The sequence below is a fragment of the Drosophila virilis genome, chromosome 4, assembly GCF_030788295.1.
Source record: "Drosophila virilis strain 15010-1051.87 chromosome 4, Dvir_AGI_RSII-ME, whole genome shotgun sequence".
In the NCBI taxonomy this organism is placed as follows: domain Eukaryota; kingdom Metazoa; phylum Arthropoda; class Insecta; order Diptera; family Drosophilidae; genus Drosophila; species Drosophila virilis.
The window spans coordinates 12181184-12194988 of record NC_091546.1 but is presented as its reverse complement, the minus strand read 5'-3'; the positions used below and the strand labels follow the sequence as shown (position 1 = coordinate 12194988).

At 44.2% G+C, this 13805-nt stretch overlaps 1 protein-coding gene across 5 annotated transcripts in view; it reads right to left on the bottom strand.

Moving 5' to 3' along the window:
- The window catches only part of RapGAP1 (Rap GTPase activating protein 1), a 108468-nt gene that overhangs the window by 1769 nt on the left and 92894 nt on the right, over nt 1–13805 (bottom strand). For all 5 annotated transcript variants that reach the window (XM_015173276.3, XM_015173277.3, XM_070209500.1 and 2 more), the window contains one exon: nt 9–1724. In XM_015173276.3, the coding sequence (XP_015028762.1) occupies nt 9–1724 (1716 nt within the window). The remainder of the gene's footprint in view (nt 1–8; nt 1725–13805) is intronic.

The window sequence follows — 13805 nt, the reverse complement described above, 5'->3', positions numbered from 1 at the left end:
CGACTTACGTTCAGATTGGGCGTTTGGGTCTCGGGCGGTGGCTCCTTCTTGGAGTTGAGGGTGCCCACCTTGGTGTTCACACTGAACTTGTCCGGATGCGAGCCGTTGCCCGTGTCCACGCTCTGGGAGCGCACCCGCATAATGAGCGCCTTCTTGACGGTGTCTATGAAGCGGGTGCCAGCATTGCCGCCGCCGCCGCCGCTGCCGGTGCTCTCGGACTTGGGCGTCTCGGGGGTGGGGCTGCCAGCAAGGGTTTGCGAGAGATCGGCGCCAAGGAAATCGCGAGTCTTCTCCTTCAGCTCCTCGACCAGGTTCTGCAGCAGGGAGGTGCGCGTGCGCAGCTCCAGCTTGGCAAATTTGTCGGCCTTGTAGCAGGCATTCTCCGCATTTATCAGCTTGGTCAGGAGGAACTCCTTGAACTCCTGGCCCTTGCGGAACACTGCCGGGCTGGGCAACGTCGGCCCAAAGAAGGGCACATCGTCCCGTGCCGTGACCGAGACCTTGTACCGGGTGTGCGGCGTATTCGGCTCCAGCGGCTGGACCACAATGAATGCGTGCAGAAAGTGGCTGGCGATCATGTCCGGGGAGAAGGGCGTGTTGGTCTCCTGGAACACAATGGCGACAATGTCGTTGCCAATGTGACGCTTGCGCTGCAGCTGCTGCGGATCGCCCTCGGTGTGGGGCAGCAGGGTGGACACATGGAACATGACCTCGCGCTCCTTGAAGACCTCGTAGACGGCGGTGTCGCCGGTGTGTCCGTTCTGTATGTCGAGGCCGCCGCGATAGCCCTTGTGCTCCTTGAGCCGTATGCGCTGGCCCAGCACGTCGAGGAACTCCTCGAAGGCGGGCGATGTCTGTTGATTGCCGAAGAGCTCCTCCTCGGTGGTCTGGCCGTATCTTTGGTACAGCACGCCGAACTTGAAGTGGGAGACCAGCACATGCTCATCATAGACGCTGATCAGCTGCGAGGCTTTCGGGCAGAGCACCGGCATAAAGTTATCCACCTGGATCTGTTCGTTCAGCAGCCGGACCATCTTGGCCGGACTCGGCTGGGCGCCCAGGCACGAGACGGGAATCAGCTCGTGCATGGTGCCCGTGCGCAGGCGCAACAGAATGCGCATGTGCTCCTGATTGGCGACGTTCTCCGTCTTGATCGAGATGAGCACCGGGCCCAGCTGGTCGTCATGGCCGACCAGGTTGGAGTGCTCGCGCGCCGCATAGAAGCGCCTGTAGCACTTGGCCGTGTCGTCCGTCTCGAACTTGGCCATCCAGGTGGTCTGCGGCAGCTGCGGATTGCCGCGCGCATCATAGCTGCACTCGTGCTCGGTGCCGTCCAGCCAGTAGCCGCCGTGCAGGGGCAGCAGAATCATCGGGTAGGGCGCCGACTTGGCCAGCGCATCCTCCAGCAGGCGCTGCGAGGCGGGTATGGCCGACACGATCGACGAGTTCGACGACACGGACGACTGCGACTGGTAATGGTGTCCGTTCGAGAGCAGCTGGCCGCCCGTTGCGCTCACCACGCCGCTCAGCTGCGGCGACGCTGGCGTCGAGCTCGAGGCGGAGCCCGAGACGGAGCTGCTCGAGTGGTTCATCGAGTGCCGCAACGTGGCGCGCGAGCCCGAATGCTGCAGTCCTCCATTGTGCCCATGGCCATGTGCGTGGCCATCGTGTGGTGAATGCGGCTGTGGCACGCGCTCCTCGCTCGCATTGCTGCCGCGATGATGCTGCAAGAGCAGAGAGAGACATAGATTAGACTACAAATTACAGGGTATCAGCAACAGCAGCAGCTGGCACTGGCTTATGTGTGGGCAGAGCGGCGCCTCGACAAGCCGCATGGCTGCATTATAATTTCATGAAATTATCGTCGGAGGCGCCTCCAGGGGACGGCGTGGCACTATGCAAATGTGTGTGTGTGTCTGTGTGCGTGTATGCGTGTGTGAGCGGGGATTCAGATGGATTGGCTAATGGCAGGGCCAGGGCAGCTCCATGTCGTTGGGCTGGCGCTGCCTTCCAATTTGTTGGCTCTAAGCAAATATGCGCGCATGTGGGCGACTTTTGTGTTGGGTTCGAATTACGTGCCGGGCTTTCAGCTAGCGTCGGGAGCTGCAATTTTGGATAATATAAAGCCAACATTCTGATTTGACATGCACACATCCCTACGCTTAGCTCCCAGCCCAACCACCCAACACGTTGGGTGCGGCTCGCTATTAAAAAGTTCTTTTATTTCTGTCTATTTGGCCAGCTGCAATTGCAATTTCTGTAGCTGCCTGGCTTGCAGCCAAATGTGGCACGTAACGAGTTCGACTGGGGTGCAACAAACACAACAACAACTAAAAAGACGAAGCATAGATTGGGGCTTGGGGTTAGCTCTTTTCGGGTTCATCGATAGTTCGTGCCTTGATTTAATAGTCTGCCAGCTGCCAAGTGCAACTGCCATTCAATAATGTGCTTGAAGACCCGCCGCTTGACCGAGTCATTAGGGTAACTGATTCGCGGCGAGGTTTAATATGGGAATCCTTGCTAGGATTGGAATAAATAATTGAGTTGGGCTTATACCCAAGGCTGGGAAGAATGCTTGTTAGGCATTGCCAGGAAGTTAAACTTAGCGAGAAAAGCATACTTAGGCCAAGTTCATACGCCAGGTGATGCCATTTGCGAATCGCTTTGCTATCTTCCAGGCGAGAAGCCAGGCTTTAACCTATGCAAGATAGGGGATCGGATCGAACCAATAGAGATCGGGATGGCATATGTCATAATATTAAAGCATTAAATCAAAATATTATTATTAATCGATATATTTATCGATAGTTACACATAGCCCATAAAATGTCTTCGCCCTAGCTCCAATAAAATAATGTCTCAGTCTGTCATGCATTATTCAAGCCGAATCGGTATAGGGCATATTAAAAGCTTGTGAGATACGTTTTATGGGCGACCCTGAAAATGCGCCCGATAACCGAGGTCAACCCCCGTCGATTTAGTGCATTTCCACACGGCATTTATGCAATGATTTTTTGATTATTTTATTTTTAATGTTTTTTGAGTGCAATTTAAATGCAGTTAACTGCACAATTTGTTGGCCCGCCGCTAATGAGTGCATTGTCATCTCGAATGTTCAATGATTCAAAGTATTCGTTTGGCTACTCACAACATATTTGTGAATCGAATATGCAAATGTTGCACGACTCGCGATACCAGACCTCGAATCGAGGAATATTAATAAATATATCTATTTGGTTGTTGCTGTAACTCGAGACGAGGCTAAGGCGGGAGTTGTCGCAGAGAGGGGGGGCAAGGGCCAAGGCCCAGCTGGGTTTCGGGCTCTGTCGTCACACGCTTAGTTGGCTTCATTTGCGGGTCTCTCCCTTCCCCTCTCTCTCTCTCTCTCTGTCTGCATTCACCCCATCGAGTGTTACGAGCAGATAAATAGATGGATAAACAGTTCCCGACATTTAGACGCTGTTTGTCTAGCTTATGGGTTAGCCATCAGAAGGGGTAGGGGGTTGGTCGCATGACTCATCAGGCAATGGCCAAAACTTAATTCCCTTTGCTGGCAGGGGCCACTCCTGGCGGGTATGGAAAATCGTTTGGTTAATTGGTTCAGGGAATGTGTCAAGATATGTTGAGTTTAATTTGATGAGATTTCAGCTATAGAGTGAGGGGATGGGTGGGGGGAGGAGCTTGAAGTTGTCTGCCTTTTGTCTAATTAAAGTCACATTGGCAGGCAAAAACTGTGTCCAATTGAGAGTGGAGGAGAGTTGAGACAAGCCGAGAAGTAGTTGCCACTCAAGTATTAAGAGCACAACCGGAAGAACTAAAATAATGAGCACGCCGAAGAGTGAATACTCTAAAAATAATTGTATGCTGATAGAAACCAAATTATCATCCTATGCACTCGTTGGCTACACGCATACACATGCACAATAGTGTAAAAACATACACACATATAAATGTGTGTATATGTATAAACATACATACACAGGCACACATACTTTACGGGCACGGCGAAGTCTTCTTCTAGAACATTGTTAGAGTACCTTTTACAAGGGCATAAAATAACTAAAACATAATGAATGTAAGTGGGATGAGTGAAGAGTAGGGAAGAGTGTGGAAGGGGGAGGGGTAGCATGGAAAGCATAACAAATACCGAGAATAGGCAAAAGCGCGACCTAATACAGCTGAGGAGACAAACAACTGTATACACACACACACACACACACACACACACACACTCTATGATAATTATGATGATCTCGCAATGCACATTATGATGTTTATGGCGCTGTGCCGATTCTTGAGAACTTAAGCGGATTACAGTGAGAGGTAGAGACAGAGAGAGGGAGAGAGGAAAGTGTTACAAACGCAAAAGCATGAAGACATGAGCAAATAAGAAGAAGACGCCGACGCAGACGCAGCTTTGACTTTCGAGGTTAGTGGGGTAGAGGCTGTGGCAGGGCTAGAGCCGGCCAGGGGGAAGGTGTGATGCAGACAACCCTTGAGCAGAGCAGAGCGCAGAATGCATTGAACGGGCCATAAAAAAAGTGTAGCCGATTTGCATAAGTCGAAGGGCAGGCAGTCCCTGAATAATGGCTACAATGCTCCCATAGCTCCCCCCCACACCACCCCCTCACACAAAAGTCCTGTAAGAGACTTTGTTTGTGTTGCGATTGTTGTTGTTGTTGTTGGCTCAAGTGCAGGGCCCTCCGTCATTAAAAATGTGCATTTTGCATGGGGGCAGCGCGCTGCGGGGGCGTTAAAAATCTCTTTTGCCAGGCGCAAAATGAAAACAAAGAGCAGGCAGAGCGGCGCGAGAAGGGGTGAGCTGTGTAGTGGAGGGGTAGGGGGTACTCTGAAAACAAAGCACAGGAAGCTGACTTGACTTGACTGCCGCCAGTTGGGGCGACACAGTTTGACAGGCTGCAGCGCTTGCCAAACCCTAGGCTTTCATCACATATGCCATGCACATTGTGCGGCAGTTGGAAGAAAGTGTGGCACATGGATTCTCAGCGAAGCGTTAAAAAGAGTTGCAAGCGAAAAAGAACTCAAGTGATTGATATATTCAGGCGATATACATATGTATATATGCATATATACGCGAGGGCCAAGCACGTGCAAAGTGCCTAGACCCAAGTCCCAGCCCAGACGACTTCGTGGCCAGAGCTGGAGTTGGCTTCACTTTAAAGCCAAATTCCACCCACACGCAAACGCACGCACACACACGTTTGACATGATTTATGTGCTGGCTGTGACAAACATGTTGCAAGCGAGTTGTTCTTGTTGCTGCCACCGTCTCCAGCGAGGCATAAAATGATAAATAATATATATATATATATAAAATAAATATATATATATACATACAAACACATATTTTATATCCACATATCCACAATATATCAAATCAAATTCGCGTAAATCAACGTGAGAGCAAACAAATCAATGCTGTGCTTGTCAAACTGTCAGCGCAGCTCAAACTAAACAGAAGAGCTTTTAAAATAAATATTGTCGAACTTGAAGCGACATTTTTTCGTTAAATCAAGAACAGAATTCTTAACTAATAACTTACAAATAAATAAATGTTAATGATCAGATATTATAAAGATCAGGACAGCATAACCAAAATTAAAAGTCGCTGGTTCGGTGTAAGATTCGCACCAACATTTCGTTTCACTTGACTCAAACCTTGCTTCGGCAAATACTATGAAAATTTGAATAAAAACAATTTATTGTAACAAATATTTTAAACTAAATGCAAAGGTTGGAGCCCAAGAATGTGAACTATTTTGCCGTTACGTATACGTAACAAATAACAAGATTCACATTCGCATGAAAAAATAAAATTGCAGAATCTAAAGTATGTAAATGTAAGTTCTTAAAATATATTTACTTTGACTTCGACTTCAAGCAATACCATATAATTATATAGACTAAAAACTATTTTTGATAGAGTTTTTATATGCTCTTTTTCTCGAGCTAGTTTTCTTTGTTTTTTTTTTTTTTTGCCGCTCTTGGCAACAATTTTCAAAGATATTAAAAGTAGTTTACAGTACGTTCCAAAGTTGAATGCTTTTATTTTTATTTCTCGTAATGCCCGGTTGCACGTGAGCTGAGTGCCAAAATAGTTTGCTGTAAACGCTTTCACACATTCAATTAACACACACACACACACACAGATACACACACTTGTGTGTGTGGCATGTATTTGAGAAGCACGTATGTGCTTCTTAAGGGTTTTATGCTCAAAGCTGCCCGCGTTGGCCCCCAGCTCTTATCGCGGTCTTCGTCATGCGCTCGGCTCATTAAGAGATTGACATAAAAGTGACCCAAGTAATCAGCGCTCGGATTCCTAGAAATATTCTTATATGGAGTTGTGCTTAAAATGCAGTCCGATCAAGCTTGACCAATCAAATCGAATACAGTTTGAGCAGCTCACGTAGCTGGAGGGGGCGTTTTGAGCAGCTGTTGGCTATAAGACATAAAAAACAACTTTGTTTATTCAGTTTGTTTTTAACGTTTATCGAACACCAAACAGTGGCCACTTAAGGCAACTTGTCGCATTTGTTGTTGCTGTTGTTGTTGCTTTTTGTGGTGTGCGACAATTTCATTAGCCAAAAAAAGCGAAAGGCGCCCTCCGAATATGGCGAACAAAGCTGAATTGAATTTGATGACTTATGCAAGTCGCTGATTGATTTTCAAATGTTATAATTACTTAATAAACAATTTGTTTGCTTTGGATGCGGGTCTAAAAATAACTAGCTGCCGCTGCTGGCATAAAATTAAAATTATAAATTTTAATTTAAATTTTTGCTCTTCTCTTTTTTCCTCGTTCAGTTTATTAAATTGCCTGCAACGCGTTGCATGTCACAACTTTGACCCAATTTGTGCGCAGTGAACCCATCACAAAATTTGCATAATGAAGGAGTCTCTCCCTCTCCCTCTCCCTCTCTCTGTCCCTCTACCTGCTCTGTCGTCTTCGTGTGTGCTGCATTAAATTAGTTGCAACAATTTGATTAAAGCAACAACTAAAAGTCAAAGTACTCTCACGCCCACGAACAGGCTGGAAGACTGCAAGCGGAACCCTGAAAGACCAGGTTCACTTTGCACGTCATTTTTTATTTATTTATATTTATTCTTCTTGTTGTCATGGTTCTGTGGCCTGCGACGCTGGGAAGCGACTGCCTCTCAAACTGTAAGCGATCGCCGGCACAGTGGGTCGCATATGCTTTGCTGTGTTCAAATTTTGAAATTGTTTTTCTTTCGATATCGGTATTAAAATTGATAAAAAGTAAACAAAATATAAAACCTCTTGAACAAAATCAAATTAGAAAATTTAAGAAAAAATATTTTATAGAATTAAAATCAAATGAACCTAAAACAAACTTCACATAGTTTTCTTGTTCACACAATCGTGTTGTGTGGACCACTGTGCAATGTCGTGGCATTCGTCTTAGTTTTGACCACTGTGCGTCAATCAGCGACTCATTTGAACGGCCCTTGCGGCCCGGCCCCTATGCGGAGCCCTTTTGGCTGCCTGCGCATGTGCATTGAAGCTGCGCCGTTTCCACTCGGCTGCACAAACTGAGGGCGACGCCGTGTTGCGTCTTCGGCAGTTGCAAGCTGTGAGGTGGCAGCGTGTTTTTTTTTCTGAGCTTCTTTATGTAAGTTGCGCATTTAAATTACAAACAGCTGACAAAAGTTGTGCCGCCAGCTTCGGCTTCAGCTCAGCGCTTGCCCAACCTTTAGCTGCAACACCCCGCAGTTCCTGCCTGCTGCCAAGCTTTACCCCTTTTTAGCTTTCCCGCTGCGCTTGGTTTGCTTTTCTCATAAAATAATTGCGCGTGTGATGAAGTTGATCCACGCTAGAGAATAAGAGAGAGCGAGAGAGAGGGTGACAGAGAGGAAGAGAGGTAGGGCTGCCCCCTTCATGTGGCTAAAGGGCGGCAACCGAAGCGAAGACTTTTGGCTTTCAACTGGGAATTAAGAGGCGACTTTGCTGCTGGCTGCTTCGTGTCCCACGTTCTGCTGAGAATTTGGCAACGAAGCGTGAAACATGAAGTACAACAACAACATCAGCAACAATTGCTTGTTGTTGTTAACGTCTTCCTAGAAGCCGACTTGTAGCCCAGAAGCAAAATTTGCTGCTCTAAACTTGTAATCTGTTCCACCAGCCAAGCGAATTGGACGAGCTGAGCGGCGCGGAGGGTGGCGGCTGGGGTGGCATTTACCTGACATTTACTGGGAATTTGTAGCAAGCGCTTCCTTTGCATCCATTTTTTTTTTTGCTTCTTGCCAGCTGTCATAACTTTGGCAACTCTGACAACTCGCATTGTCTTACGCTTTTAATTACACAGCTGCTGTGCCCCTTCGGGGGCAATTAGCGCTGGCCACGCCCATACGGCCAACATGTGGAGGCGGGTGGCGGTCATTAAACGGCGTTTATATATTGATTTAACAAGAATCGGGCGAATAAAACTGGAACGCGTCGCTATTTACGTAGGCAAAACAAACGAATGCGCACAATTGCATCGTGCATGGCGTTGGCAACCCTGCCCCCTTTCACCGAGGCAGTGCATGCAAGGGGGAAGTTGATATTCACGGGGTCAGGAGGCAGTTCACGCAAACCTCTGTCCCGTTTGGGCACTTGCCAGTGCCTGTCGACAGGGCTTTTGGCCCTGAGCGCTTGTGACGTCAGCATTGCACACTGAGTACAAAAAGTAAGTGCACACTCGAGCAGGGCTTGAGGATTTAAATTGACTGAAGAGTTTGAAGGTTGTCTTTTTTTTAAAGAAAAGTAAAAGTTTCCCAAATCTAAAGACTAAATTGTTGGAGTGTGTGTAAATGAAAAAAATCTAAAAAGGATTAAGTTCTGATCGAAATAATTTCGAGGTGGATGTCTTTCTTTTATTTCTTTATATATTAAAAGAAATACCAGCATGGACAGTAAACAAAGCAAAATCATTTGCAGCTACCTTTTGAGAATAATCAAAATATTATTCACGCTAAGTTAGCCAAAGGATTGGCTGCTCTTCTTACCACGCGTGGGCAGCCAAGGGGATTGATAGCTTTCACTTGTGAAAATAGGACCTTTCTCTTAAACAAATAGTTTGTTGAACTTATAAGCTGAATTTAAATTAATTTGCCTAATATGTATTTATATTAAATGAAGTTGAACTATGCTTAAAATAAGTTCAGTTTCGTAGAGTTGCCTTGCAGTGTGCGTGTCATACTTTCAGCTTTTCTTTGTTTTTTTTTTTCTGTATCCTGATATTCACCTGGTTGACGAACTATTTGGCTGCCAACATTTTGATTGATTTATGCCGGACCGTGGAGAGATTTGGCTCTTGTCTAGCGTTTTTTTTTTTTTTGGCCGCCCGCTGGCTGCGTTGGCGTCATCCACAACATGAACATTCACTTCACTTCTTTTGCTTTCTGTTTTATTTTTTTCGACAGACTCTTGACTCTGGTTCAACTGTATCTTTGGTTGTGCCTGTGTCTGTATCTGTATCTGTGGCCGTGCATATGCATAACTCGTATGTATCTCACTTTTTGCATATTCGCGTTGGCTGCTTTAGTTTTTTGTTTGTTTGTTTCTTTTTGGGCGCTGCTTAATGTGGGTCAACGCACGTCCGGCTCCTCGTGGCGCCCGCGTGACTGTCAAACTGTAAACGCTGCTTAAATTCATGTATTTTTTTTTTGTAGTTTTGTTGCTTTATTTGAGTTTCAGCGACAATTGCCGCAAATTGCTTATGCACTTATTTATTTCGCGCTGTATTTTTAGCAAGTGATTGCCCACAAGTGCAGCCCCCCCCTCATGTGTCTACCCCCAAGCAGCCCCATCGCCTGCCCCAACAGCTGCCGCGTTGTGCCGGGCGCCATTGCGACTTACTGGCTGCATTATGAGTCGCTCGGATCGAGGCAATGGAGAAGCCAGACACGGACCCCAGACAGATATAGCGCACCCGATCCCTGTGGCAGACATTTGTTGACTTATTTATGAATATTTACGGTTTCGACGTCTGCTCTGTAAATCTGTAAAAAAAAACGCATTCAACTATTTTATGGTACAGATTTGTTTGGATTTTCAGCAGCTGCTGACTCAGTTTATGCAGGGAAAGTCCTGACTCAGCTGCGCACAGTTTGCGAGGCGCGACAAAACACAATGTAGCAGATTTTTAATTTCGTTTTTTAACTGCACATTTGGCTAGTTATTAAATTTAAAAGGATTACACTTTGATGCTAGCTTACAGTTTGGCAGCCACAGTGGCTCGTCAACTGTAAAGCGCAATGACTCACAAAGACACAGTTAAGTTGGGTGCGAAATGCGTTTGGGCCACGCTTGAAAAGATTTGGACGACTATGAAAATTGGCCGAAATTGACCAAGCAAAAAAATGAGTTGCAAAATGTTGTACCAAAATTAAATGAAGATTTAATAAACTGCTGTAAATACTAAAAGGCAAACGTACATAAATTAACAGCGCATAAAATTATTAATAACAATAACAAACGTTTGACACGCAATGCAAAGAAACAGTCGCTGCAATCAATCACTGCACAGCGCGAGAGAGAGAGAGAGAGAGAGGGAGAGAGAGAGAGAGAGAGAGAAAGATATAGTTGCAGATAGAGCTTGCAGCGCTGAGAATCGAATGAAGATTGGCATGTTGCATGTTGCATGTGGCACTGCAATTAATGAAAATAACAAAAAACCTAGCCGAGACTTTTTGACAGCCATTGATAAACCTGCCGCAGGCCGCAATTTGGCCCAAAATGAAATGCAAACAAAAGCCTAAAAAACCATAAAAAATAAACTTAAGCAAAAGCAGCCGAAAACAAAATGTGTTTCGGTCAGCAAAGCCAAAGCCAAATAGTTTAACGTATATCTGTATCTTATGCACATATATTGCTTTATATATACATGTGTGTGTGTGTGTTTATTTATTTACTATGCAATGCAGTTAACACTTTCAACACAGCAACAACAACAACAAAAACAAACAATTCATTTGGCTTTGCAGCATGATTCACGGTTTTTTTTTTGTGGCTTGGGTGCGTTACAGTTTGGCAGCCACTGTCGCAACTTTCTTTTTACGAAATTTTTATGAAGAAATTCAAGAGAAACAGCCGAAAAACAAACAAAAAAAAAAAAAAACAAAACACAGGCAAAAAATAATGCACAAAAAATCAACAGCCAAGAGCATTGCCTGGCTGATGAGCTAGCCATTAGGTGGGCGTGGCATGCGTGGGCGTGTTAACAATTTCTTATTAAGGGGGGCCTTTCTCAGCTGAGCTTAAGCCCTCGAGCTTTGGTTTTTTTCTTGTTTTGTTTTTTTTTTTGTTTTTTGTTATTTTGGGTGATTGCTGCTTTTGCTGACGGGGCTAATGAATTTTTTAACACAACATTGCGAGCATTTCATTTAGAAAATCTACGACTAGACTTTCTTTCCCAGCCAAAAAAAAAAAAAGAAGATAAAAACAAGCCTGCGAACTTCTTGAAGAAACCGGAACCTCTAGACGCTGTATCTTAAGCATTTGTATCTTGTATCTGTAGCTGGTTTGTTGTCTCTAACTTATAATGTATCTTTTTTTTTTTTGACACGCACGCGACGGCTTCGTTTGTTGTGTTTGTTGTGGATTTGAACCTTGGCGTTTTGTGTTGTTTTTTTCTTATTTGAATTGAAAAATATTTTTTTGTTGTCTAGCCAAAAGAATCGAAAACGAAAATCGCTAAAATTCAATTAGCAGCGGAAAAAGTGACGGCATAAAAATGAGAAACAAATTCAGATTTGATTATTAATTGAACTACAGTCAAGGTTTCTTTTCATTATTATTATTAATATTTATTTGTTGTAGATCTGCCTCTGCAGAGTAATGTATTTACATATGCGCCAGAAACGTGAATAGCTTTGTTATTATGGCAAATGAGGTCAAGTGAGCCATAATGATGATCATTATGTGATGATCATTATGATGTGCATATTATGGCAGTATATCAAAGTGGCAAGTGTTGAATGTGAGCACAACTGGCAGAAGATTCGTATCGAGTGCCAGAAGAACCACTCGTGCAAGTACTTAATGCCCCAGCAATGCCAAATCTACAGATTACCAAGTGTTTTCGGACATATTGACATATTGAGGCATTGAAAACGATTCAAAAAATAACCCGAAATGTGTCTTAAATTGAGCTGAATTCCCGTTCATTGATATAGGCTTAAGAGCTTGACATAACGAGAAATCTGATTTTAATGCCAATTCCAAATTATGGCTCAATTTGTGGGGGAGCCGAGTTAAAGCAATGAATACTTATTATTCGATTTCAAGAAAACGTAAATGTTAGGCATATAAATAATATTTAAATGGATTTAACAAATGGAGCCTAGCCATAAATCAGTTGGAAACTGATTAATTGTGGGTAATAGCTAAAACATGTTTAGAAAACTTTGCAAATATTTTATAAAGAAGTTTCAAGAACTACTCCCAGAAATGTTACTCAAACAGTTGCAACTGTTCCGTGAAAAGAGCTCGATGATTGGCATTCAAATGGAATTTGAGCCTTTGTAAACACTTTTAAACTGATTTTTGTTTTCACGGATTTTCTTACCTACTTAACACCAAGAGCTTAAAGAATTAAAAAAAAAAAAAACAATGTGTAAATATTTTATAAAGATTAGTTACGTTCAGAATAAGAACTTTTGAATTAATGTGCAAATGCAACATGTGTTCTGAATGTAATGTACAATTATTTTAAATTCACTGAGTTTACAACTGATTAAATAGAGTCAAGTCAAATGTTGAATAAAATAATAATGAAAAGATATTTGCACTTTATAGACAACTGCCCAACTGCAAGCCTTTTGCACACATGCAATAACCATTTGTGACTTGAAAAACTGAAAGATAGCTAATTTGGCTGAACAGGTGCCCGAGTGCAGACTTTTTCACACATGAAATAACGCATGCTATTAGAATGCTGTCATCAGAAAGGCCGCTCGCTTGACTTTGCGCCAGCCTTGGCTTAGTTGCTGCAGCTTTGCAGCTTGCATTTTGATGACTTTGCTCAAAAGTCTGCCAATGGAACCTAGCGGGTGGGTAGGGGTAGGGGAATGGAGTCATCTAAGGTTTCTAACGTTGGCCCCCTGTTGGCTGATCTGTTTACACAAAGCCTAAGCTTCAATGCTCTTAAGTGCAACTGCTTGGCCTGGCTTACAGTAAGCCACAAGTTGGCCAGTTTCGGCTCAGTTAGAATTGAGTTTTCTTCCGTTAAAGGCAGGAGGGGGAGGTTGGGGGTTCTGGGAGGGAAACCAGTTAGCTTTTGCGGCTCAACTTTCAGTTTTCAGCTGTTGGCTAGAAAAATGACAAGCGGAAAACATTGTTTACATGCGAGCGATTACGAGTGGCGAGTGGCGAATGGCAAAACAAATTGCGGCTCACAATGATTATAAAAATAAGCAAATAAATTATCCGCACAGGGGCGTGGCACATTTGAAGGCAATTTGATTAGCATGCCAATAGAGTTGGCTTTAATCGAGCTCTCAGCTATTCTTTCAGCCAATCTTTTGGTCGGCTTTTTATGGTTTCATTGACTAATCCGTTGATTAGCGTTCTTCTGCTTCTTCATCTACTGTTTCTTTGGACGTGATTGATAAATTGGTTAAGTCTGTTTCTTCAACTCCTCGAATTGTATTCGATTTAAACTGTTTTTTTTTCTGCTGTTCTGCTGTTCAGGTGTTGCGTTGTGTTCGGGAACTTAACTGCTTTAGTGCCGTTGCTTAGTTTATGCTGCTAACTGTTGTTCTTGTTTTTTTTTTTTTTC